Source organism: Tamandua tetradactyla, chromosome 1, assembly GCF_023851605.1.
Source record: "Tamandua tetradactyla isolate mTamTet1 chromosome 1, mTamTet1.pri, whole genome shotgun sequence".
Classification (NCBI taxonomy): domain Eukaryota; kingdom Metazoa; phylum Chordata; class Mammalia; order Pilosa; family Myrmecophagidae; genus Tamandua; species Tamandua tetradactyla.
The window spans coordinates 59,371,383-59,398,167 of NC_135327.1; the positions used below are offsets into that span (position 1 = coordinate 59,371,383).

At 55.5% G+C, this 26,785-nt stretch overlaps 1 protein-coding gene across 2 annotated transcripts in view; it reads left to right on the plus strand.

The window, feature by feature from the left end:
* The window catches only part of CDH4 (cadherin 4), a 646,269-nt gene that overhangs the window by 575,832 nt on the left and 43,652 nt on the right, over positions 1-26,785 (plus strand). For both annotated transcript variants that reach the window (XM_077116937.1, XM_077116946.1), the window contains one exon: positions 18,120-18,257. In XM_077116937.1, coding sequence (XP_076973052.1) covers positions 18,120-18,257 — 138 coding nt within the window. The remainder of the gene's footprint in view (positions 1-18,119; positions 18,258-26,785) is intronic.

Genomic DNA, 26,785 nt, shown 5'->3' on the forward strand with positions numbered 1-26,785 from the left:
AGGTCCCAGTGAACATTACCAAGGTGAGGCCTCCCACCCAGGTCCCAGAGCCCCCACTAGGGTGAGCCCCCGCCAAGTCCCTGTGGCCATCACAGGGTGAGGTCTTCCCTCCCAGGTCCCAGCAGCCACCTGTGTCCTCTCCTCCATTGATGTCTTGTTGTCACGAACACCCAGGGCACCTCGGAGGAGAGCCCCAAGGAAGAGGGTACAGTGGCCCATAGCCTGGACAGGGGGCTGGCGGCTGCTTCCCCCCAGCCTCCCTGCTGCGGTCCTGCCAGCTGGCCAGGAGCACTGAGTTGAGGAGCCCCCAGCCCCTCCCTCTGCTCAGGCCCCAGGCCTGCCCCTCCCGTTGTGAGGGTGAGAGGCCATGGATTTGGACGCCAGGCCCCTGGGTGGGGGGGCAACTTGGGCCGCGGCTGGCAGCCGCCCACCCACCCTACCTGTCCTCCTAGTGGCAGGTCTGGTCATGGCCGCAGCAATGTTTGCATCTCATTTAGTCTTTGAAAAGTGGCTGTAGCCTTCGGGGTCCTGTCTCAGGGCCTGGAGACTGGGGTGGCAGCTGGCAGGCTCTGCCTCTGGGGCAGGAAGAGGGTGACCCTCTGTCCAGAGCCCAGGCCCCTCTGAGAAGGGGAGAGATCCAGGGGCATGAAGATGGGGCAGGGGGTGTAGCTACTTCCAATAGAGGGACCCCTCACAACCCCAGGCCCTGCCAATGCCTCCAGGATGAGAGAAGCTGTACTTCTGCTATTTTATGCCCCACAGTCTATGGCACTTTGTTACAGGAGCCCCAGGAATAGCCACTGTGGAGGATGGGCATTAAGGCAATCTCATGGAGAGTGTGTGGGGACCATGGGGGGTGGGGGATGAGCCATGGAGATGGGTATAAGCTGGGGGGGGGGGGTGCTGTGAGGGTGGGTATGAGCTAGGGGATGATGGGGAGAGTGAGGTGTGGGGGGTGGGCTGGGGGTGGGGGGCTGGGCCAGTCCAGGCAAGGGTGTGGCCATAGGGGATGGGCTGGTGGGGGCGGGTGAGCAGGCCCCAGGTGAGGGGCCTGAGCCACAGGAGAGTCCACCTTGGGGAGCAGGAGGCCTCAAGGGCAGCCCCCTGCTGGCTGTGGCCCAGCCCTCTGCGCCACACACAGAGACAGGCCACCCCATGGGCCAGGTGCCTGTGGTGTATGGCAAGGGCCAAGTGAGCGACCTGGGGTCAGGAGGTGGCCTCAGCAGGCGGGATCCACCAGGAGAGGAAGGAGAGCCAAGGCAGGCCTGGCAGCCGGCCTGGAGGAAAGGGCCAGTGCTTGTCCCTTCTTAGCTGCGGCTGCTAGGAGGGCAAGAGGGGCCTCCTTCCTTCACGGGGCCCTCTGGAAGCCATCCCAGGTCTCTGTCCATTCTGTACATGTATGCCTTTCCAGGGTTTCACCTTTTCCCTTGGATAGAAGTCCTGAGAGCAGCATAAAGAGAGGGGGGATTTGCCTGGGCATGGGGGGTATCTGTTTGCATGTGGAGATGGGGTTTGTGTGGCAACAGCCTGCTGCTCCTGCTGGCCTCCTTGGGGATGCATAGTGGTCTGAGCTGACCTCTGGGAGCTCAGGGAATTCTCCTCTTGGGACCGACACCAAGTCTGGGGCTCAAGGGCAAACAATAGAACGACTAAGGGTTTTAAAGGTAACTCCTGGTGCTGACCGTCAGAGCCCACGGTGACAAGCAGCCATTCCTCTCGAGTGGGGCATGCGGGGCACTCCTGGGTGCCCGAGTCTCTCCACTCACCACCGGCAGTGGCGCCAAGGACTTGGGCGCGCCAGGCAGAGCTTCGGGGCCACATAGCACTCAGGCCCTTTCTCCCCGAGGCCCTGCTTATCCTGCTTTCAAATTTGAAAACGGCACATCCACGGCTCCTTTTCTTATTTTTTCTCTTTCAAATATTTCTAACCCGACCCCAAGGTAAAGCCGCCACAGAATCCGTGGGGGAAATCCCGTCCATGCTTCTTTTCTGTCCACTCCAGCGTCCAGGGTGGCAAGGAAGGCCTTTTCCCAGGGCGGGGAGGGGCCTACGGAGTAGCCACCATGGCCAGGGAGGCAGGGCTGGGTGGATGGAGCGTTTCCAGGATGAGGCTGGGGTGGCTCGGGAAAGTCGTGGTCACCTGTCCCTTGGGCACCTGCAAAGAGATGTTCTCGCTGCAATCTGGCCCCTCATGTGTTGCCACCCCCTTGGAGGAGTGACGGCCTAAAGGAGGATGCGAGTTAACTTCTGGGTTCCATGCAGAGGTGGGCGTGGGCTCCCTCAGGGCAGCAGCACCCGCTCCCTGCTGTCTGTCTTGGCTGCTCCTTGCAGCCACGTGCCTGTGTTTGTTTCGTTATTGAAAGCACCACCCACTCTCAGGCTGTCACGTTTCGGTCGTTGGCGGCCAGCCTCGTCGGCGGGTAGGTCCCCCACATGCTCAGGGTAGGCTGGAAGTTTTGTATCGTGTATTTAAAGGACTCGTGGGGGAATCAGGCCGACAGCTCTCTGCCAGGCTTCATGAGTCTCCTCCCACATGGCCCTCAGACGGGATCTCCTGGAGAAAGGGAAGCAGAGCCTGGATCTGCCACTGATGAATTAGTGTCAGCACCACTGCCACCCTCAATAGATTCACCTGCACCACCTCCGTAGACAGTGTTCCTGGTGACAGGACAGCCCTCCCCTTGGTGTGTTTTTTTTTTTTTTTTTTTTTTTTTTAAAGGAAAGACAGAGAGAAGGAAGGAAGGGAGGAAGAAAGGGAAACATTTTCTTGTTTTATTGTATTTTGTTTCTCCGTTTTTGTTACATGGGCTGGGGCCGGGAATCGAACCGAGGTCCTCCGGCATAGCAGGCAAGCACTTTGCCTGCTGAGCCACCGCGGCCCGCCCGCCCCCCTTGGTGTTTTGAGGGTGACTTGGCGCCCCACGGGAAGTCCTGAAGATGGTCATTCCTGCTGGAAAACGAGCTCCTCCTAAGTCCTGTCGCAAGGAGTGTTTGTGCAGCCTCAGCAGGGCTGGGGGGTGCAGGGGAGCCCTGCCCGCGGGGTTTTGGAGTCATTTTCATGGGACTCTGCCTGGAAGACACCAGACAGAGCTCTGGGGTCTCAGAGGGAAGACGTTAGCCCCTTAGGTGCATTCCTGTGCACCCACCTCGGATTGGGCTTCCACCTTTACCATTTTGTTGCTGTCTGCCAGCTCCCCTCAAGGACAGAGGAGAGGGTGAAGAGAGCTGGAATGCAATATACCAGAAATGAATTAGCTTTTACAAAGGGGATTTATTAAGTTATAAGTTACAATTTTAAGGCTATGAAATGTTCAAACTAAGGCACCAAGAAGAGAATACCTTCTCTCAAGGAAGGCTGATGCATCTGGAACATCTCCATCAGTTGGGAAGGCACGTGGCTGGCACCTGCTGTCCTTCACTCCCTTCTGGGTTCACACATCTCTCCCAGCTCCTGCCTCTCCAGACGTCTGTGTCTTAGTTTCATCTCTCTGTTCTATTTGTGAGCTCTGAGCACACTCACTCTTTCCTTGAGCTATTTTAGGGACTCCAGTAAACTCATTAAGACCCACCTTGAGAGAGCTGGTCCAAGATGGTGGCTTAGTGAGCAGAGGGATTTAGTTCATCCTCCAGAGCAGCTAGTAAATAGTCAGAAACAGTACAGAACAACTTCTGGGGCCACATCAGTGACTGGACACACAGCGTACCCAGTCTGGACAAGTTGGACCAGCTGCAAGCCCACCCAGAACCATGAGTTCCCCAAGCCATGGAGGCCAGTGCCCTTCCCCACAGGCTGCTTCCCATAGGGGTAAAGAAAGAGACTTTACTAGCAGCAGGGGCTGAGCATAACCAAGCTCCAATTGTGGAATTAATTAACAAATTCTAACTACTAAAAATAGGCCCCCAGCTCAGCTGAACCTTGAGTAAAAGCGGAGGTCACTGGTTTTTGCCCCAGTGCAGAGGGGGCAAGGCTGATGGAAAAAGAAAAAAAAACAAAGCAGATGTTTTTGGCTTGGACAGCATAAAATACTTGAAAAGATTTGGGCCCTGAAGGAAAGGAGGGGGCACATAGGACCTGGAGATACACAAGCAACGTACCAACTTAAGCTCTTTATTGGCAAAACCAAGTGTTCTAGTTTGCTAGCTGCCAGAATGCAACACACCAGAGATGGATTGACTTTTAATAAAAGGGGATTTATTTCATTAGTTCTTCAGAGGAAAGGCAGCTAACTTTCATCTGAGGTTCTTGCTTACGTGGGAAGGCACAGGATGGTCTCTGCTGGCCTTCTCTCCAGGTCTCTGGGTTCCAACAACTTTCCCCAGAGTGATTTCTCTCTGCATCTCCAAAGGCCTGGGCTGAGCTGCAAGGGATGAGATGAGGTATTCTGAGCTGCTTGGGCTGTGCTATGATGAGCGCTCTCATTTAAGCACCATCCTATTAAATCAAACATCATTCATTGCAGCAGGCACACCTCCTAGCCGACTGCAGATGTAATCAGCAACAGATGAGGTTCACGTACCATTGGCTCATGTCCACAGCAACAGAACTAGGTGCCTTCACCTGGCCAAGTTTACAAATGAATCTAACTACCACACCGAGAAATGGGGGTCCTGCTCTGAAAAAGATTTTTTTCTTTTCTTTTTTGTGGCTGTGTTTCTATGACTTGACTGTTCTTTGCATACAACTGCAGCACTTCTCAGCCTCCAACTGCCCCAGGCATGGGCAAAATTAAGCTTGTCTGAGAGACAAAGAGGCTGGTCAGATGAAAGGAAGTAATTCCCTGGAGGTTGTGCCTTCCCCAGAAGAGGGGTAGGGCCCAGCTCAGGTGGTATCCCTCCCTCAAGGAATTCAGACCCCAGGGTCTGGAAAAGTGAAGCAATTAATGCCAGCCTACAACCTCTCCTCTGTCTCAACCATGCCCCAGCAGGAAGAGTCTGCTGAAGTTAAAGGTACCACATCACCTTATGCTAATGGGACACACAGGCAGACAAGCACCACATTCTGGGCAGGATAGGAAAAGCACAGGGTCCAGAAGCTTCCTAGGAAAGTCTTTCAACCTGCTAGGTCCCACCCTCAGGGAAAACTGACACAGGTGACTCTTTCCTCCTGGTCTGGGAAAATATGACTGGGATCTATAATACCTAAGTAGACTCTCCTAAGGGGTAAAAAAAAAAAAGGTACCATATAGGCAGGGCAAGAAACAAGAAAACAAGAACTGAAAAATTCTGATCTGTTAAATAAAACCTAAGCTAGAGGGCTAGAATAAGCTGAACTGAATGTCACAGAACAGACAGACAATGAAGTCATCCCGCAAGAAAATCCTCGGTAAAAAAAAAAGTGAAAACAATCTCCAGAATAAACTAATTAAGGAAATTAAATGCCTAGACACCAGCAAAAAATAACAAATCATACTAGGAAAATTGAAGATATGGCCCAGTCAAAGGAACAGACCAACAATTCAAATGAGATACAGGAGTTGAAACAGTTAATTCAGAATGTTCAAACAGACATGGAAAACCTCATCAAAAATCAAACCAATGAATTTAGGGAGGATATAAAGAAGGCAAGGGATGAACAAAAAGAAGAAATCAAAAGTCTAAAAAACTAAATCACAGAACTTGTGGGAATGAAAGGCACAGTAGAAGAGATTAAAAGAAATGGAAGCCTACAATGGTAGATTTCAAGAGACAGAAGATAGGATTAGTGAACTGGAGGATGGAACATCTGAAATCTGACAAGCAAAATAAAATGTAGGGAAAAGAATGGAAAAATATGAGCAGGGACTCGGAATTGAATGACAAGATGAAGTGTATGAATATATGTGTTGTGGGTGTCCCAGAAGGAGAAGAAAAGGAAAAAGAAGGAGAAAAACTAATGGAGGAAATTATCACTGAAAATTTCCCAACTCTTATGAAAGACTTAAAATTACAGATCCAAGAAATGCAGCGTACCCCAAACAGAATAGATCCAAATAGATGTACTCCAAGACATTAGTAATCAGAATGCAGATGTCAAAGAGATAGAATTTTGAAAGCAGCAAGAGAAAAGCAATCCATCACATACAAGGGAAGCCCATTAAGACTATGCATAGGTTTCTCGGCAGAAACCGTGGAGGTGAGAAGACAGTGGGATGATATATTTAAGTTACTAAAAGAGAAAAACTACGAACCAAGAATTCTATATCCAGCAAAATTGTCCTTCCAAAAATGAAGGGAAAATTCAAACATTTTCAGACAAAAAATCACTGAGAGAATTTATGACCAAGGGACCAGCTCTATAAGAAATACTAAAGGGAGCACTAGAGACAGATAGGAAAAGATAGGAGAGAGAGGTGTGGAGAACAGTGTAGAAATGAAAACTATCAGTAAAGGTAAAAAGAAAAATTAGATATGACATATAAAATCCAAAAGGCAAAATGGAAGAAGAAAGTACTGCCCACACAGTAATAACACTAAATGTTAATGAATTAAACTCCCCAATCAAAAGACATAGACTTGCAGAATGGATTAAAAAACAGGACCCATCTATATGCTGTCTACAGGAGACACATTTTAGACCCAAGGATAAACATGAGTTGAAAGTGAAAAGTTGGGAAAAGATATTTCATGCAAACAACAATCAGAAAAGAGCAGGAGTAGCTATACTAATATCCAACAAATTAGACTTTAAATAAACAATTAAAAGAGACAAACAAGGACAGTATGTATTAATAAAAGGAACAATTCAACAAGAAGACATAACAATCATAAATATTTACTCACCAAGCCAGAGTGCTCCAAGATACATGAAGCAACACTGAAAAGACCCACCTTGAATGGGCAGGGTCATATCTCCATGGAAACAACCTAATCAAAAGATCCCACCCAACAATGGGTCTGCCCCAACAAGACTGGATAAGAACATGGCTTTTCTAGGGAACATGATAACTTCAAGCCAGTGCAGTAGGGAACATAAAGAAGCACAGAGAAGCAAGTGCCCCCTTCCCACCACTGGAGGGAAATGCAGCTGACGTCCTCTGTGACTCCCGCCAGCCTCTTCTGTGCCCACAGAGGGCACATCACACCCCCTTTCTCAAGAAGCTCCTGGTTGAGACAGTCCTGCATCCCACAGCCGGCATGACATACAATGCGTCATTTGAACAGCCTCCTGGCTTCCCATTATTTGGGTCTGTCATGACCAGTTTTACAAAACTCCCTACCATGAATGTTTACTTATTTTCCATGTTCTCTTGCTGTAAACGTGAATCAGGCAGGACATTTCAGGGAAAATGAAAATCCAAGAGGTTGGAGGCTGCATCACTTGGAAACAAGTTGTCACTGGGGCAGCCCCAGGGCTGAGCTTGGCCACGTGGATGACTCCTGAGACCAGGGCCACCCTCCACTCCCCTCTTGGCAGTGCCCCAGGGGACCCAGTGGAGGAGGGGCCGGCTGTCCTGTCAGGCCTGGAGGAAACCTCTTGCGGCCGTGCCCAGGAGGAATGTGACCTGCGATGCCCGACCTGTCCCTGGCCAGGGAAATGGCCACCAAGGCTGCCTTAGACCCAACAGGGCATCTCCTGAGCCTGGCTGGGGCCCTCTGGTGCAAAGGGGAGTCAAGAGTTTGTGGCCTCCCAGTAGCCCTCTCCCCACCTGGGACATGCTAAGCCCCAGACCCCCAGACCCACGGGCGCCCCATCCAAGGGAGGAGGCAGCACGAGAGTCTCTGGTGCACTTGACGAGGCATGGCCTGTAGCGAGGGGTGCGTGTGAGCCACGCCTGCTGGCCTCCAAGAATCCCAAAGGCCAAGGCCGACTGAGGTATCCCAGGCACCCAGCAGGACAGGAGAGGCCGTCTGTGGTGGCCACAGTTTCATGTGAAGAGGTTCGGATGGTGGAGGAGATAGCAGGAGCCGCAGAGCTCAAATGGGCCTGCCAACATAGGCTGCAACCCACCAGGGGAGTCCTCGGGGACTAAGCTGGTCAGTGAGGTGCCCCCCCACCACAGGCGCCAGGTGTGCACGATGACACGCAACCCCAGTCCTCTTTGACTCCGACGAGGACAGGGCAGCAGGGGGAGTCTCAGACCCTTGGGCCCATCCTCTCTGCAGGTCCCAGAGCCATGATCACCCAGGCTGCAGCGGGGAGGTGAGAAAAGGGAGTGGAGTCTGGGATGGGACTTCAGAAAATCCCCCAGGCTGGGAGCAGAGAGCGAGTGGCCTGGTAGGGTGTTCAGAGGTCGGGGTTGTCAGGGCCCCTGGCTGAGGACGTGGGTGGCCCTGCCACACAGGGGCGTTTTCTCCTAGATTCTTAAAATGCCCTGGTTGGGCGTGATACGGTGGCTCAGTGGCAGAGTTCTCGCCTGCTATGTCAGAGACCCAGGTTTGATTCCCGGTGCCTGTCCATGTAAAGAAAAAAAAAACCCCGTTCCCAACAGTTCCAGAGCTTTCCAGATGCTGTCTCCCTGCCAGCCTCCCCTTAGCATCAGCAAGGAGAAATGAGCCCAAGAATGTAGCAATGCATTTTCCTTTTAAAGAACCATGAAAAATAAAGAAAAGGCCCAACCTCCACTGCCTGAGTTCCCTAGGAGCGCTTCTCTCTGGCGCTCAATGGGGTGCTGCTTGCAGGTGATGCCCCTAGCACAGCCTGCTCACGGGGGTCTCTGTGAGCTCCAGGGGCCTGGGATGGGGAGGTCAGATGACATGCAGAGGGGGCCCCCGGAGGAAGGGGACATGTGACAGGTCAAGGGGCAGGAGCCCTGGGAAAGGAGCCAGTGTTGTCCAATGAGATGGGCCCTTCTTCAGAGCGCGGCGCTCTGGCCCCTGCCCTTGCCCCAGCCAAATCCACCTTCCTCCTCCACAAAGCCCCGCAGCTCTCTTGGCCCCGCCCCTCCTTCCTCAGGCCTCTTCCCCAGGGCCCAGCTGGATGACAGGGGCAGAGCGGCCGAGGCACATCTTGTTTGCCGTTTGGCACAGCAGGTTCAAAAACAGAGCTGAAGGTGTGACAGCAAAGGGTGATCCGAGGAGGGGTCGCTGGGCAAGGGGCCTCTGGCCTGGTTTCTCCTGCAGTCATGGGAGGCTTGGGCCCCGCCCAGCCACGAGACCTTCCAAAGCTAGGACCTGGCTGCTTGTCGGCCTTCAGTGAACACAAACTAGCTTCTCTCCGCCTGTTTCCACCAAATCCACCGGCAGGGGCAGGAGGCAGGTGCAGTGGTGGGGCACCTCTCAATCCCATCCTCTCCTCCTGTGGACAGCCTCAGGGTTAGGGTCAGGAGCGAGCCCTGGGGCAGGCAGAGTGGGCTTCTGAGGTCAGTGTTGAGGAAGGGGGGGGGCTGGGGAGCAACGTTCTGGCTAAGGGGGTCTCCAAGGCTGGGGCGTGGGGAGCCAAGGGCTCACAGGAGACTCTGACAGCCTGGGGGGCGGGCCCTGGCTGTGGGTTTCCCACCTCCCCCGAGCAGAGGGGAGCCATCGAGAGTTCCTTAGGAGGAGCAGCAAACAAGTGATGCTCAGGCCAGAGAGCCTATGTGTAAGTTTTATCGGCCCACGGCCACCTCTCTGCCCACACATTGCCTCTGGCTGGTTTTGCTGCTTCCTGCTACAAGGGCAGAGCCCAGTAGGGCTGTCAGAAACAGGGTGCAGAACCCGGAGGGCTTCTTCTCCGACCCTTTGGCAGGCTGTGTGAAGGCATCCCAGGTGATGGCTTGCAGGCTGTTCCTCGGCGTGGGGAAGCAGAGGCTTCTACACCCGGCGGGCGAGCGTTGGGGTGGCCAGGGTCTCCACCCACCCCTGAGGTGGAAGCAACTGGCAAGTGACACTTCTGGTTTTGGGGTTTTTTTTTTTTTTTTAACTCCATCCACATTTAAGCAGGAGAGCTTTGTCTAGGACTCCTGATTTCCAGATTCTCTTAAAATTCAGAGAGCTCTGGCCTCTGGCCACGCTCCCTCGTGGGAAATGAAGGACAGTTGGGACTGTGGGCTCCAAGGAGTTGAGGTGGAAGGAGGAGGTACCCCAGGTGGGTGGCAGGTGGGGCACGTCAGCGTCTCCACACCTGACTTTTCCCGCCCTCAGGCCATTCAGGTGTGTGCACCTGGTTACATCTTGCCTCCCCCTTCCCCACGCACACACCAGATCAAAACCGCCTCCAGCTCCCCCACACCCCTCCACCCCACCCCAGCTGCTCCGCTAGCCCCCAACCTCCTTACCCTGCAGCCAGGGAAATCGCTCACCTCCCCAGGCCTCCCCGCAGAGGAAAACCCAGGCCCGGCCAGGCCCTGCCACCTCACCACCCTTGAGCCCACCGCTCTCTGTTGCTGGCCTCTTCCTGGGGCAGATAGAAGCTGCTGCCCCAGGGCCTTTTCCTGCCTGTCCACCTGACTGCCCCTGCCTACCCCAGACATGGTAGGGGGGCTGACCATCCCACTGAAACCAGCACCCCCACTATTCTCTGCCCCTTCCTCCTGCTTCACTCTTCCACACAGCCGTTGTTACCTTCTGCTGTGACATTTTTTGCGGTTCTCAAGGACAGCCCCCAGGGGACCTTTGGCAGTGCCTGGAGATGTTTTAGGTTGTCAGAACTGGGGTGCAGGGGGTGCTCTGGTGTGTAGTGGGCAGAGCCCAGGGAGGTTGCCAAATGTCCTGCAGTACCTAGCACGTCTCCCACAGCCACCCGCAGAGAATGACCCACCCCAGATACTGTACGAGTTTGGGGAGCACTACCCTTAGAGCATAAGCTGAGGGGGGTGGGGCGAGGCGTCTGTGTTTTCCCCTCCCCAAGAGTGTGAGCCCCCCAGCTGCCATAAGAGGACAGATGTTTGCAGTTATGACCTGAAGTGGCCAGGTGTTCAGCCCTGGGGACAAGCCCTTGGGACTTGCCGATGCCCAAATCAGGCCCCCCCCCAGGCCACCTTTCGCTCTCAAACAGCCCACAGCTGTCAGTCAAAGTCCAGTTCAGTGTGGAGAGCCCAGAGCAGGTGGGAAGGTGTAGGTGACACTGACCCGGGAGTGTGGCCAGGTGGACAGCACTAAGTGAGGGTGGGTGCAGCTGGGGCTCTGCCTAGGGTGGCTAGGTGCAGCTAGGGCTCTGGCTGGCATCCAGAGAGTAGAAATGGCAAGGGTTCAACCTGGGGCGCTTTGAAGCTTCTCTAGGGCAGGCCAGCTAGCTGCATTATTGATGGATATTCTGCAAAATGTAAATGCTGAGCTATGGAGAGGTGTTGAAAACCCCAGGGACAGCCAGCTGGCGGTTTTCTTCCCTCCTCTTGAACTTGAAAATAGCCAAATCATGTTCCAATGAACCCACCACCCACTGTTGAGAGTGCCACCAGCTCCAGGTGCCTCTTGCCATGCTCTTTGCCTGGCCGACGTCCAGCAGGGATGGCTCTGAGAAAGGACCTTCCTCTAATTCCCTGGCCACTTCCCTCGGCCTCACCGTGGGTCATCCTGGAGAGTAGAGGCTGCAGAAACCTGGCTGTGGGGTGGGGGCGCCTTATGGCTGTGGTGGGGATACTCCCCTGCTATGCACAGCGAGATGGGTGTGCTTCCCTGCGCCTCAGACATGGTTTCTTTGCCCGGTGACTTCTGCACACTCGCTCAGACCTGCTCCGCCCATAGACTGTGACTTCACCTTCTCATGTAGCCTCTTACCTGTGACTCTGCCTGCGTGGGGTGGCCAGCGTCCTTTTTCACGATGGGACCCAGGAATCTGCGGCAGAGCTGTGGGGTACAGAAGCCCCCTAGAGGCCCAGCAATGCCTGCCCCCAGCTGCCAGCCCCCTCACCCCATCTCCCACCCAGGCTTGCCTGGCAGAGGCTCTGGCAGTGTCTGCATCCCCCTGCGGTGCCCACCATGTCCCTTCCTGGCACGGGGCAGGTCTGTCCAAGCTGCACCCCTGGCCCTGCCATGCCCTCGGCCTGGGCATTGTGGGCACAGCCAGAATAGATGTCCAGCTCCTGCAGCCCACACTGTTGCCCAGGAACTGCCCAGCGGGAGTCACCCCTGGTGCCCGTGGGGGCCAGCATGGGGCGCGGGCATTGAACCCCTTGCAGGCATGACATAGGGCACAGCACAGAGCAGGCAGCAGGCAGAGTACAGGCGGCGCCTGGGCCATGGAGACAGTGGAGGTGGGGGCAGACGGGGCACAGTGCATGAGACTACAGATTTCCTTGAGGTGCCAGGAAGGCCCCTCCGGCTAGGCCCCAAAGGATGGATGGCCCCACTCTGGCCAGGCTGGGAGTGTGCCAGCGCATGGGTATAGCGAGGAGGCCCATGGGGTGGCAGGGAAGTGGGTGAGGGGCATGGGGGAGCAGGGGACCAGCCAGGCCACAGTGGCCCCTCTGCTGGGGACCCGGGTGGCAGGGCAGGACCTGGGTCGAGCAGCTATATGAGCAGCTCTTGCTGCAAGGGACAGCCAGGTGGATGTGGCCTGGCCTGCCCTGGTTGGGGGGTGTCCAGGCTCAGCACCACATCCCAGGGGCATGGGCAGGGGCCCCCAACCCTAGGACCCCAGTTTCTCATCTGTGCCATGAGAGGTGAGGGGGAGCTCAGTGGGCGGCTTGGCTCCCTCCACCCTGCACTTCCCAGTGTGCTTTCCAAGCTGGTATACATATTCCCAGGTGGACTTTTAAAAAATGGACTTTGCACTTAGGATTAATTTGTATTTGTGGCAGTAATGCTGGCATTGCAGTTACACTGGTGACATAAGGCTTACTTTTAAGCCTATCTAGTGAAGTACAAAACGTCGTCACTGGAGTAAAGTTGTGTGAGCGGGGCATAGCAGCAGGTGGCAGGCACCTGGCCACAGCATGAGGGTGACACCCATGTGGCAGGGGGTGGGGGTTGCTCCACAATGACCCCTGACGTGGCCGCAAGAACCTGGCCTGGAGCCTCTCCCTGTCAGGGAACAGGGCAGTGGCATTGGGGGATGTGGGGAAAACTTGGCATCATGCTCCCTTCCCCTGCCTCAGGCACCTGGGACATTCTGTCACTTTTCCAAGATCGCCTGTGAGAGGGTGTTCTAGTTTGCTAGCTGCCAGAATGCAATATACCAGAAACAGAATGGCTTTTAAAAGGGGAAATTTAATAAGTTGCTAGTTTACAATTCTAAGGCCGAGAAAATGTCCAAATTACAACAAGTCTATAGAAATGTCCTATCAAAGGCATCCAGGGAAAGATACCTTGGTTCAAGAAGGCAGATGAAGTTCAGGGTTTCTCTCTCAAGTGGAAGGGCACATGGCAAACACAGTCAAAGTTTCTCTCTCATCTGGAAAGTCACATGATGAACACAATCAGGGTTCCTCTCTCATCTGGAAGGGCACATGGCAAACGCAATGTCATCTGCTAGCTTCTTCTCCTGGCTTCCTGTTTCATGAAGCTCCAGGAGTGGCATTTTCCTTCTTCATCTCCAAAGGTCACTTGCTGGTAGACTCTGCTTCTCGTAGCTATATCGTTCTGCTCTGCTCTCTCTGAATTGCCTTCATTCTCCAAAATGTTTCCTCTTTTATAGGACTTCAGAAACTAATCAAGACCCACCCGAATGGGTGGAGACATGTCATCACCTAATCCAGTTTAGCAACCACTCTTGATTAAATCACATCTCCAGGGAGATGATCTGATTACAGTTTCAAACATTCAGTATTGAATAGGGATTATTCTGCCTTTATGAAATGTGATTTAGATTAAAACATGGCTTTTCTAGGGGACATCCATCCTTTCAAACCAGCACAGAGGGTGTGTGTGGGAATGGGGGACCCTGAGCACAGGGGAGGGAGCCTCTGGTTCCCACGAGGTCCAGCCATCAGAGCATCTTGGTGCCCTTCCCTGCAGCACTGTGGGGTAAGGGGATGGACACTGCCGATTGGCCAGGCCTGGACCACGGGTCAGCCTATGCAGCCATGCAGGACTCCACCCCAGCCCCAGCCACGTGGACCAAAGCTAAGGGACATGACGACAGGGGGTGGGTATCCCAAGCAAGAGCCACCTGCTAGACCAGCCACCCAGTGCCTATGGGCACCCAGGTCTCACAGAGGGAACCACATGGATGGTATGTTACGGGCACAACCTCGCCTGGTCCATCCTCCAGCACTGAGCCTCCGTGCGCCCAGATGCTGCCGAGATGCTCCCTGCAGCTTGGCTTTCCATATAGGTCCTGGGAGACAGAGAAAATCAGATTTATAAGAAGGAAGGAAACTTGGGTAAGAAATGAAAACGTTTCCAAAGTGAGCCTGCTGCTTCCTCACTGATTTCTCTCGCCACTTTCCTTGGGGAGGGGAGGGGAGGGCCACTGATAGTGGACCAGGCCAGGGGAGGGATGGTAGTGGGCCCAGCTCCCCTCCCCTGCAACGGGAGCTGGTGAAAGGAGGGCCCCTGGCAGGACAGTCACCCCTTGCCGAGGTTTGCATAGAGAGATGGCGCTTGGGGTTGGGTTTGCAGTCTCTACACCACTGGCACTGTCTTCAGTCTGTGCCTGCAGTGTCCCAGCCACAGAGTGTGGCTTGGTGACAAGCAGCTCCAGCAGCCACCAGGTCCCTTGGAGGGGAAGGTGTGAATGGCTACCCCTCTATCCAGCTGGAGGGCGAGGCTCAGCTGCCCACCATGGAGACAGTGGCAAAGGAGGAATACAGCTCAGGGTGGGCTTTGAAGGACAGGAATGGGCACCATCTCTATTAGGGCCCTGCCACTGTTGGAGACTGCAGGTGCCTGAGGGGTGTGTGTGGCTCACATTTGTGTTCCTGGTGCCTGGTCCAGTGCCACACAGGAGGCACTCCATCAGTGCTCAGGCCAGGGCTCATGGCTAGCAGCTGCAAGTCACCAAAAGGAAGAGAACTTGGAACCATGAAATAAACAGGAAGAAAACATGAAAGAAATAATAATAGAAATAGCTTATGTGGGTGCTCTGTCATATTTTGAAAGTTCCCTTGCCCCTCCCTCATAGAAGATTGACCCTTTTCTCCTTCCTCCTTCTCTGTCCATCTATCCATCCATCCCTTCACCTACTCATCATCCACCTATCAACCCATCATCCATCCTTCATCCATCCATCACCCATAATCCATCATCTATCCATCATCTACCCATAATCCATCCATCATCCATCATCCATCCATCCGCTCATCATCCATCCATCAACCCATCATCCATCCATCATCCACCCATAATCCATCCATCACCCACCCATAATCCATCCATCATCCATCCATCCACTCATCATCCATCCATCATCCATCCGTCCACCCATAATCCATCCATTATCCATCCATCCACACATCATCCATCCATCCCCCATCTACCCATCATCATCCATCCACCCATTCACCAATCCATCCACCCAACATCCACCAACCCACCCATCATCCATCCATCCACACACATACCCACCTACCCACCCATCATTTATGGAGACCCCTCCTCCCCTCAGTTGGATCACAAAAGCCCACTGAGGTCCTCTCATCCTTTCATTAGATAAGTAAATTCAGGGAGGTGAGAAAGAATTCCCCCACTGAGATTCCCCTGAAGCAAGGGGGTGGAGCTCACGGGAGTAAGAAGCCGGGATAAGGTGCAGTAAGCAGTTGGAGCCACAGGGCATGGGCCCGGACATGTAGACACACTACGTGGGGAGCAGTGAGTGGTTTGTGGTTGATGTTGGGATGCACAAGAGCAGGGAGAAGGCAAACAATGGGAGAGAGCCAGTAAGTCAGGTTCTGGCCTGGGTCCCCCTCGCTGTCAGTGTGGGTGTGACTGCAGTGGCTCGTATCAGACACCGAGGGCAGCATGGCCAGGGCATACCTGGCCAGTGGTCACTGGCAGCTTGAAGCCCAGCAGGTCTTGCTGCTCTACCAGGCCCATCCCCTTGGGAGCTGTGCAGCCCAGCTGCTGCACTCCTTTCCTCTCTCCCATAATTCATCCCTGTGAAGGCTGAGGAGCTGCGTCCTGTGCCTTGGCATCCTCTGACACCTGCTCACTGGGAGGGCCATGCATGAGATTAAGTGGGAGGGGATCCAGGAGGAGTGCACCCCACCCTCAGCAGGCCCTGCCCAAGGGTGCGCTGGGCCAGGCTTCATTCTACAGAACTCAGCAGCGGAACCAGCATTGACCTGGGTGGGGCAAGACCTGAGCTCCCAAAGCCCTGACCCCTTCCCAGGCCAGCAGCCAAGCCCCTGGCCACTCCCACCTCCCGGCCTCGGCCACACCTCCCCTCTGCCCTCAGATTATCCTGTCACCTCCGGGCTGCGTGGCCCCCTCTTCCTGAAAGCCTCCCTTGGTTTCCCTAGCCACTCTCTCTGTATCATCTGTGGCCTATTCAGGGGGTGTTTGGCTTATGCTACCTGAGGCCTGTAGACCAGCAGTCAGCAGACGTTTCCTGTAGGGCCAGGCTCTGCAGGCCAGGCCATTTCCAAAGCTGCCACTCAGCGCTGCCATTGCAGCACAAATTCACCACAGCAGTGTGAGCTGGAGTGAGTGTGGCTACGTGCCAATAAAAGTTTATTTACAAACAGGCAGAACTGGCCCACAGGCTGTGGCTTGCCCACCTTGGATCCCATAACTCCCTGCAAAGCCCCTCAGGTGCCAGCCCCCTGTGCGGTAACATCCAGACCCCTCATGGGCATGCAAGCACTCTCTGGACTGACCTGCATCCCTGAGAACCTCTCTGGCCTCTGTAGCCATTGGCAACATCCACCTCACACCCGTAAGATGCCTTCTAGGCATTGGGCACCATGTTAGAGCCGGGCACACTATGGTCAGCAAGACAACCATGGCTGCCCAGGACCATAGCACAGTGAAGGGTCAGATGTAATCCCACAATGACCCAGTAAGGGAAAGATAGAGCCATGGTGCAAGCCATGGCTGAGGGCGTGTTGTGGGGAACCTCCATAAGAAGGACACATGAGCGAAGATCTGGAAGGAAGGTAGGCATTATCTGGAGGACAGGAAAGCATTCCACAGCAGGGACAGCATGAGCAAGACCCTGTGATGGGAGGGAGTGGGACACAGCTAAAGAAATGGAAGGAGAGGGTTCAAGATGGAGCCAGAAGAATGGACAACCATGAGCTTGCAGAACTTCGTGGACCATATTAATGATTTGGGTGTGTATCAGTTAGCTTCTGCTGCATAACAAAACATCCCTATACTCAACAAGTTCAAACAGGAGTCATTATTTAGCTCACAGTGCTACAGATTAACATTTTGGGCTCCACTGGGCTCCTCCATGCATCTGTCATCAGTTGTCAGTTGGCTGGGAGCTGGCTGGTCTATGAGGCAGGGAGGAAGGGAGAGAATGATGGAAGGAGGAACAGATGGATAGAGGGAATGCTGAGAGTGAGTGGAGGGATGAATGGATGGAAAGAGAGAAAGTTTGATGGCCCATCTGCAGTGTATGATTCCTTACAGAGCCAGGATCCAGCCTCCCTTAAAGGTCAGATGGAAGGGAGCTGTGGTCCCAGCAGACAGCTGCCTGCCAGGCCTGTCCTTGATGGCTGCACGGGGCACCTGAGACCCACGGGGCAGAACAGGGGTGCAGAAGAGGCCCTTGGGCCTGTGGTGGGATTACAGCACTAACATGCTCTCCACTAGAGGGAGTAGGCTGTGAATCCTTCGACCACCTAATAAAGTGCTTGCTCCATCAACTTTACCTGCCTTTTAAGGCTCACACCTGCACCTGAATGCTCCTTCAGGACTGCATTTCCAAACAGAAAGTGTGTGTGTCTCAGCAGCTGCAGAGGGAGGAGAGGGGTTTGCCTTTCCTTACCCCATTTGAGTTTCCAGCCTGCAGGGGAGCTGGGTGCTGTAAATGCAGGGGCAACGCAGGCCCTAGAGACTCTCTCTGTGGGCTCGGCCCCTGCTCTGCAACCCCCCCCCACCCTATGCCCGGTCTTCCAGAGCAGACACAGCCTCTGTGCTCTCAGGACCCCTGTCCATCTCCAGGCTTCTATCTTGGCACCAAATATGACATGTCTCATCACAGCCAGGGCCACAGCATGGAAACCCAGTCACCCGCTTCACACTGCACCAAAAGCAAGTGAGAGTGTGTTCTTCAGACAGGCGGCGTTGCCCAGGAGGCAGGGAGGGACTACGCCCAGCATGGGAAGCCAGCTTCAAGTGACTCCATTCTAAAAGGAGGAAAGGTGTCCACAACCCCACCCCTCTCTCCATTCCAGAAAGTCCAGCAGTACACAGTCATCGTGCAGGCCACGGACATGGAAGGCAACCTCAACTATGGCCTGTCCAACACGGCCACAGCTATCATCACTGTGTCAGACGTGAATGACAACCCACCGGAATTCACCACGAGCACGGTGAGGCCCTGGCACCACCCAGTGTGCCAGCGGGAGGAGGGGGCAGGGGGCAAGAGGGGTGCCCAGAGCTGTGGCTCAGCAGAGCCCCCCAGTGTTGACAGCCAAGAGGTCCCCAGGACAGGGCACGCTGGGGAGCACAGAGGAGCTGACGGGCTGTGTTTGGGCTCTGGCCAGAGGCTGACGTCTCAGCACCCTGGAGGCATAGGTGGCTGTGCATGCGGATGGAGGCAGGAGGACTTAACGGGTTCTCCTTGCTGTCACAGAAAGGGGACCTGGGGGTGCGGGGAGGACCCTGTGCGCTTGCTCCCTGCAGGTGTGACTGGGCGGGCCAACGGGTTCTCGTTGACCAAGGCTGGGAGCCCGCTACCCACAAGCCCACCCCCTCACGGGAAAACCCAGGGTCCTGGGTCCACAAGCCATGCGACTCCATCTCCTCTGGTTTGGGGGACACTGTGCCGCAGGGAGGGGCCTCCTGTGAATCTGCCCCTTCTTCACTTGGGGCCCATCAGGCCACAGACCACCCTACTTCTGTGCCACTGGCTTGCCCTCGGGGACCCCACTCAGCTTTCTTCCTGCCCCCCACCCTCTGCAGCGACTCTCAGGGTCTTCAGCCACCACTCTGGGCCGAGCCATCCGGAAGGAGGGGGCGCTTGTGCCCGGCAGGCTGGGAGGCCCCAGCGTATCACCAATGCAATTACCTGTGCAAGTGCCTCCTTCCCTGCAGTTCCCATTCGGCTCTGAGCCCGCCCCTCTCCAGGGCCAGGCAGCATCCCAGGGCCGATGGGAGGAGACCTGGAGTCCACAGCCAGATCAGTCACAGCCGCCACAAACCCATTGTGGACCACCCCATCCCACCCCCACATCAGGCACCGGTGTCCTCTTCCATCCCACACCACCCTGCAAGGGGTCAGCAGGGGCAACACAGCCTGTGGGCAGGCGGAGCAGCAGGGACTGGGATGCAGAGCTGGGGCTCATAGTGTGGGGGAGGGGGAGGACAGGCTGGGAGGAGGTGGGCCTGGAGGAAAGGGGGCAGGGTGGCTTGCCCTAAGGCAACACACAGGCCAGAGCCCCTCCCTGGGACAGACCCTTCACTGCTTCCTGCCTCACACTCGGCCTGGGCCCGACAGAGGCAGCCCCTGCCCCAGGCGTGAGGGCACAGCGCCACCCAGTGGGCGGACAGCAGACTGCAGGAAGGGAGCCAGAGCAGGTTCTCCAAGATCAGGCTGGCTGGCCTGGGGGGGCAGTGGGCATCCCTATGCCTCCTGGCCATGAGCTACCAGAGCCAGAAGAGCTGGCCAGCGCAGCTGGGAGCTCATGGGGAGCTGGCCTGGGAAAGCCCCCATCTAACTGGTGGGCAAAAACTCCCCTTCCCTCTCTCAAGCAGCAGTTTCTTACACTCTTCTGGCTGGTGGCAGTGGGCACCAAAGGCTCAGAGCCAGGGTCTGGGAAGTTTGGAGTTCCCTGGGACTGGGGAGAATAATCACCCCTAGGCTTCGGACCCTGGCAGGGCCTCACCCACACCTGGCTGGCAGATCCAGGCATCCTTCCACCTGGGCTTCCGTAAAGAAAACCTCCGAGTCCACCCCTAGCTTCTGTGATAGGGAGAGAACACACCACAGCTGTCATCGTTCATGTGCCAGGCTCCAAGCAGATGTGTCAGTTCCGTGAGTGTTTCACCTGTGCCAGTGCATTACCTGTGCTGGCATGCCACTTATACTGGAGCATCACTTATATGAGTGTATCACCTGTGTGGCCTGTCACCTGTTCAGCACATCAACTGTGCAGACACTTTACCTATGCAGATGCATCATCTGTGGAGGTGTGTCATATGGGCAGAGTGTCACCTGTGTGGATAGGTCAGCTGTGTGGTGTGTCACATGTGCAGATGCCGCACCTGTGCTAGCTCACCCCTCACTGTGCTCTCAGGTGAACATGATTTAATCCGTTCTGGAGAGAGGGAAACTTGCCCGAGATGACCTCTTGTGAGGAGCAGAGCAGGTACCAAATCTAGCCCTCACTAATGTCACATCTTAGCATAAGCCCACTCCCAAGGCAGGCGCCATCACCAGGAGGCCACAGGTGGTCCTAAATCCTATAAACCAGGAATCAGCCCCCAGGCCCCCTCCCCAACTCTATGGGACGGTGAGGCAGAGGCCCCTCCGGGAGCAGGAGTCCCCTTCCACACTTTCTATCCACCCCAAGCGGCGGGGACGGGCAGGGGCAACCCCCCAGGACCGGGCTGGGGACAAGCAGGCTCACCCCCTGAACCAGGGCAAAGGCCTAAACGGGCCTCAGAGTCCAAAACGGGCAAGAGGTGGGAGATGGTGGCCTCTGGCACCCGACCTGCAAGGCCCTGATGTGACCTGCGTCCCTGGTGGGGGGAGGCTAGCTCTACTCTAGCATGAACCGTCCCCATGGCCGGGTCACAGGGCGGTGGGGGGGGCGACCACCTGTATCAGCAATTATGGGGGTCTTGGGGGGAACTGGAGGTAGGTGACAGGCTAGGTACCCTGGAGGGAGCAGCAGAGCCGAGCCAGGGGAGGAGCCCAGGGACAGCAGGGCTATTTTTATCGCGTTTAATCAAGAACAATCAGCAGAAGCTAAAGAGATGCAGGGTATTAACATGATCCACTTCCTTTTCTTCAATGTTAATTAAAAGTTATTTTCCCTTAACCTGCTCTGCACATGCAGCTATGAGTCCAGGGGGACCCACTGTGCCCTGTGGGGAAAGCTGGGGGTCTACTGGGGTAGGGGGCTGGTGTCCCTGCAGGGCCAGCCTTCAGATGCTGCCCTGAAGGCCTCCTGTTTGCCCAGCCCACCCAGCATAGGTAGCCAGAGGCCCAGGCTTCCCCCTACCCACCCGTCACGTGCCTGCTCCTGGAGTCAGAAAGCCCAAGCATGGCTCCATGGGGCCCTCCCCACTGTGTGACCATGGGCTGATAGCCACACCTCTCTGTGCACCAGTTTGTCTCCATCGCACATTCGGCATAAGGCCTGCCCTCCACCTCAAGACGCCATCAGGAGCATGCACTAATCTGTGAAAGTTTCTGCCTTGCACGATACTCTGCTCGAAAAGTGTCACGTCATGTGGGGCCAGAGAGTGAGCGAACCAGCTCCAGGGCTTGGACAGACCCAGGGTCCGTCCCAGCGCTTCCTTCAACAAAGTCACCCATGTCCTACTGTCCTAAGCCTCCTCCAAGTTGGGGGATGGGTACTCAGTAATGTTGAGATGATGGGATGGCTGGAGAGCATTTAGCTCACTCTTGGTCATTATCTTAACATTTACGTACAGTTCACTCATTCAAAAGAGTTTGCCAAAAGCAAGGCTCAACTGAATTTAGGAGCCCCAGGCAGCTCAGGGTCTGTGGTCCCCATGTTTTGGAGGTGCTTTTTGGAAGCTTCTGCCCCTGGAAGCCCAGGAGCAGCTTGCCTGACCCAGAAAAGAGGCAGCCTGGGCTCTGCGGGTTGGAGGAAGGGCTAGCCTGGGCACCTTCCTGGCATGGGCTAGCCTCGCCTATGGCAGCCACACCTCGTTGCCCCCACCAGTGACTGACCTGGCCCCTCTGGTCTCACCCCAGCCCTGACCTACCCTGATTGCAATTCAGCTTGAGTTCCTGCGAAGAACAATTTGGCATCTTAAAATTGGAATGGATTTAGTGCCCTTAATTATGCTCGGGCACTCGGTGCAAACCTCTTGCCATAAATAATTGATTGGAGCCAGTTTCTCTGAGAGCCACGGCAGCTGTGGGGCCTGGCACCACACCCAGCAGCCCCTACTCTCCCCCCACCCCAGGCTTTGGGATCCTTGGGTGGCCCGGGCCCAGGAAATGGCCTCGTGGGAGGTAGAGGCCCAAGTCATTACAGCCACACAGGTACAGGCTGGAGAACCACAGAGGGGGATAGAAACTCCCAGGCCCTACCCGTGGCGCCCGCATCCCCAACCAAGAGCTAACTGCTGCCCGTGGTCCTGCACTGCCTGTGCCCTGGGGCTCCTGGAGAGGTGTGGCTGCAGGGGTCAGGGCAAGGGCCCCGGAGGCAGATCCCCAACTTCTAGCCTGGCTTCTCCACTGCTGACCAGCTGCTGACATCGGACAAGTGCTGCAGCCTCCTGTGCCTCAGTTTCCTCACCTGCCACACAGGAAACCTGAGTCCCCACCTTACGGGCTGTGTGCAGATGGCATGGCCACCTGACGTCGGTCACTTAGCAACGTCCCTGGCACAGCAAGACTCTAGAAATAAGACAGCAGCAGTGACAGTGGTGGGATGCAGTTTTATCCCCTCTGTAATGACAATCACTGTGGAGCATTGCTCTTCACCCCAGCAGCTGTCCAAAGGTGTGAATAGAACCGTGACGAGAAGACTTGCCAGTGTCCTTTCTGGAAACGGCGAGAACCACCCTGGTCTGTGAGCCCCCAACTCCAGTTTCTGGACTCAGGACCCCACAGGAAATATCATCTTGCAGGGTAGAAAACATACTCTTGACATTAAAAACACCATAATGACCAAGGGAGGCCACTAGACGGTGCCCAGGGGAGACAGGCACGGAACAAAGACTCATCTACGCCTGTCATGGGACCAGGTCACGGTGGTACGGTCAGGGGGGATGGTGGGGGCTGGAGCGCCCCAGGGCCACCCCAGAGCTGTGCCAAAGCCAGTGGCAGGTCCCCGAGTTCCTGGCACGCAAGAGGACTGAGCAGGAGCAACGCTGCCTCCCATTGAATGGCCTCATCGCGGCCAGGCTGGTGGATGCTGGATAAGCAGCTTCTAACTGCACTTAAAGGACAGTGCCAGGAGGGGAGGAGGTGGCCTCCCATGCCCAGTGGGGTGGCAGGGAATGCCAAGGTCCCCTCGCCCCAACCTGATTGGGACCAGCCGCCAGAGGCCCCAGCTCAGCCACTGAGGCCACCGAGGCCATGTGACCTCTCCAGGCTCCTGTCCCCTGACTCTGTTTGGACTCATGATGACACTTGAATCACGGAGCTTCTAGAGATGACGCGTACGTACTACTCAGCTACAGGAGGCGGGAGGCCCATCATGGGTATGCACACATCTGGCTCGTCTCTCCTTTTCTTTGTGTCCTACCACCCCAGCCCCGGGGTCTCACATGGAATTGGGACCCGGAAGGTCCAAGGGCCTTACTGGTCTCTGTGTGGCCAGGCTCTGTCGTCCCGAGCCCACAGGCCATCAGCAGTCAGGCTTTGCCTGGCCATGACCCCCCAAATCCTCCTCTGTGCTAACCCTGGAAGTGCACTTTCCTCTGCAGAGCTGGGATTGTGCTAGAAAGACCGTGCACATGGATGTGTATATGAGAATGTAATCCACACTGCCGCACAGGGTGGGGAGAGGTGAATTCTAGTTTACGATCTAGGTGAGAAATCCCACTCCAATTCCCTTAAAATTTTCCTTTTCCAAATATCTGCCTTTGCATCCCATGGGGCATGGGAGAAGCTTTTTCTGTGCTGGGAAATCTGAAGAAATTAAATTTAAAACTCATTACAGGTAGGGGAAGGTTAATAAGAAAATCCTAGACCAGATTTATCTGCTTAAGGCCCTTCTTTGTGAACCTTTATTAAACTTGCATGCATTAAAAGAGACTCTTCCGAATGAACTTCACCCAGGAGTCTGGAAGGGAACTGATGCAGGGACTGCAGCTGCCCTGCACCCTGAGCTCACAGGCCAGCTCTTCTCCAGGTAGGAAAACCCCCCAGGGGGACCTGAGCCAGGGGTGGATGCAATCGGGACCCTCCCAGGCTCTGGCTCACAGCCCCCCCAGGGGGGGACACCCAGAAATCACTCCGATGACAGCAGCATCCACTCGGGTCCTTGCAGCAGGGAGGGAAGCCCTTAAAGGGTCTGAGTGTCCACAGAGTCTGGGAGCAGGTGCGTCAGGTGTAGAGCTGCCCCATTGGAGGTGCCTCCTGTCCCCACCCCTGGGCTCCACCTCCTCCTGCCCCAGTGAGGCCTCTCTGCCGCTCACTGTGACAAATTCCTCAGGGCTCCAGGCCACTTGCTTCTGAATCCAAGCCATACAGGTGTGGCTTACTGGCAGGTGCTGGGTCATATGGCCGGGTTGTAGCTATAAAGGAAGCTGGGAAAGCATGTTTCTGGCTTCTGTCTTGTAAGGGAAATAAAGGAAGGGAATTCCAAAGGTGCCAGAGATCTAGGAAGCCAAACAGGTGTCCACTCCACTGACCTGGGCAACTTGAACCAAAAAGGAGCACCTCATCTCCCAGAAGCTATGATGTCCAAGGTCAGCTTCAGGCATGACTCAATCCAGGCTTCACCTTTGCCAGTAGAACCCCTCCCCTCAGCCTCTCTTCCTTGGGGCTCACTTTATTCTCAGGCTCTGTGTGGCAGCCCCCACCCCACCCCAACACCTCAGGCTCATGTCCTGGACATCCCCAGCCAGAGGGGCGGGCATCTGAACTGAGCCCTGATGGCTGATGTGGGCATGCCCATTCCTGAGCCAGTTATTGAGGAGGGGACATGGACATCTAGAGCAGGGGTCGGCAGCCTTCTCTCGTAAATATTTTTTACATAAGTTTCCTGTGCTGTGAGCGCCTGAAGACAATGAGATCTCACACAGCTAATGGTGTGGCTGTGTTCCAATAAAACTTAATTTACAGAAATGAACTGTGAGCCAGATGTGGCCCAGGGGCTGCAGTTTGCCAGCCTGTCCTAGGCCAAGCCAACGGGGCATCTGCCATATTGTGTGGTCCCAAGCAGGCATATTCTGGCACCATCCCCCTCTCTTTTCCCCCTCCCCAAAACCCCGCCCTCTCCCCAACCCCTACACCCCCAGCCACGTCAGCTTTTAATCCATGAGACGTCGAGACTGTCGGAATGTCCTCCCCCCATCTTACCCTGCTAAAATGGGCGACCTGGCCTTCCACGGACATTCTCCAGCCTCCTGCCCTCTCCCTGCATCATCAGCATCCTGTCTCTTCAGGTCACTCTGTCCATCTGTAAAGCACCCTCCCTGATGTCTGCCTTGGTCTGCCACCACCACGTGTCTACATCCTCTATAGGGAAACTCCCTCAAAAAGGGGTCCCCACTGCGGCCTCACCTGCCCCCACCCCTCTAGCACACTCCTCTGCAGGGAAATTCTGTATTTTGGGGTCACCAAACCCTCATCCTTGTCCCTCCGGTGATCGGCCCCAGCCCTCCCTTCACCTGGCCCCCAGCAGTGACAGACAAAGAAGCCCACTCTTTCCATCTGGAAACCCTTTGCTCCCTGCACTTCCAGGCCCTCACCTCCTCCTGGCCCACTCAGAATTCATTGCTGCCCCCTTCCCTTCCTGCCCTTTAGAATCCTAGGGTCCAGGCTCCAGCTGGCCCCGTCTGTCTCGCTATTCTCTTCTTGGGCAGTTTCACCACATACTTGATTTCTAATCCCCTCGGGACACCAGAAACGCCCCGACTTACCTCTGCAGCCCTGAGCCCTGATGCAGGGTCATGCCTGGTCTCACATCTGTGTGACTGGCTGGCCAGTATCATTCAGTTTGCACAAGTGAGAGACCTAAATTTGCACGCCCACCTGGGGTCAGCTGCCAACCTGGAGCCATCTGAACCCACCCATTGCCCTCCACACATCGGCAAACCCTCTGCTCTCCCTTAACCCAGCCCAAATGCAGCCACTGCCCATGCCCTGTCCCTGATCCCTGCTTCCTCCAGCCCCAAGGCCTGGCTTCCACTCAGCAGCCAGAAACATGCTTTCTAGCTATCTGCTTTAAACTCTCCAGGTGCTTCCCTGCCCCCAGGAACAAAGCCCAAGGGTCCGAAGCTGCCCACAGGCCTCTTCAACTGCTTCCCCCTCCACCCCACATGCCAGCCCTTGGCCTTAGCTCACTCCTACCTTGGGGCCTTTGCACATGCCGTCCTTCTGCCTGGAAGGCTCCTTCTACAGACTCAGGCCTGACTGACCTCACACTCCTGCAGTCTCTCTCCAAAGCCCCCTCCCATTGACCTCTCCCCTGGCATGCAGTGCCCTCTCCCCATGCCCCCACCTCCACTCCACATTACTCCTTGCACCAGGGCAAGCCAGGAGCTGCTGATGTTAAGTGTTACCAGTTCCCAGGACACGGGCCACATCAGTGCTGGTCACTGAGTGGGAGGGAGGGAGACAAAGTGTAGTGGACATGCTCAAGCCCTTGGAGCTTTGGCCTGGAGATGACCTGTGTCCCTTTTGCTCACATGTCATTGGCTGAAGCAAGGGACGTGGCCATGCCCAAGTCCAAGTGGGTGGAGAAGGGCAGTCCTTTCTTTGCACCCAACAGGAAGGGGACCACACACAGCTGCACAGGCACTGCACACCTCCAGGACATGCTCCTCCCCAACCTACAGGGTTTTGCTGTCCCATGAGAAACCAGCTGTCCAAGGGTAGGCGTGCTGCCTGTGCCATGTCCTGGGTGGCTTAACAAACGCGTGCAAGGAGGAGAGGAGCTGAGCCCCAAGGCCCCCACCCAGCATGCTAAGGGCAAGATCTTGGGGCCTGGCCCACCTCGTCAGCACCCTGGCACAAAGCCCT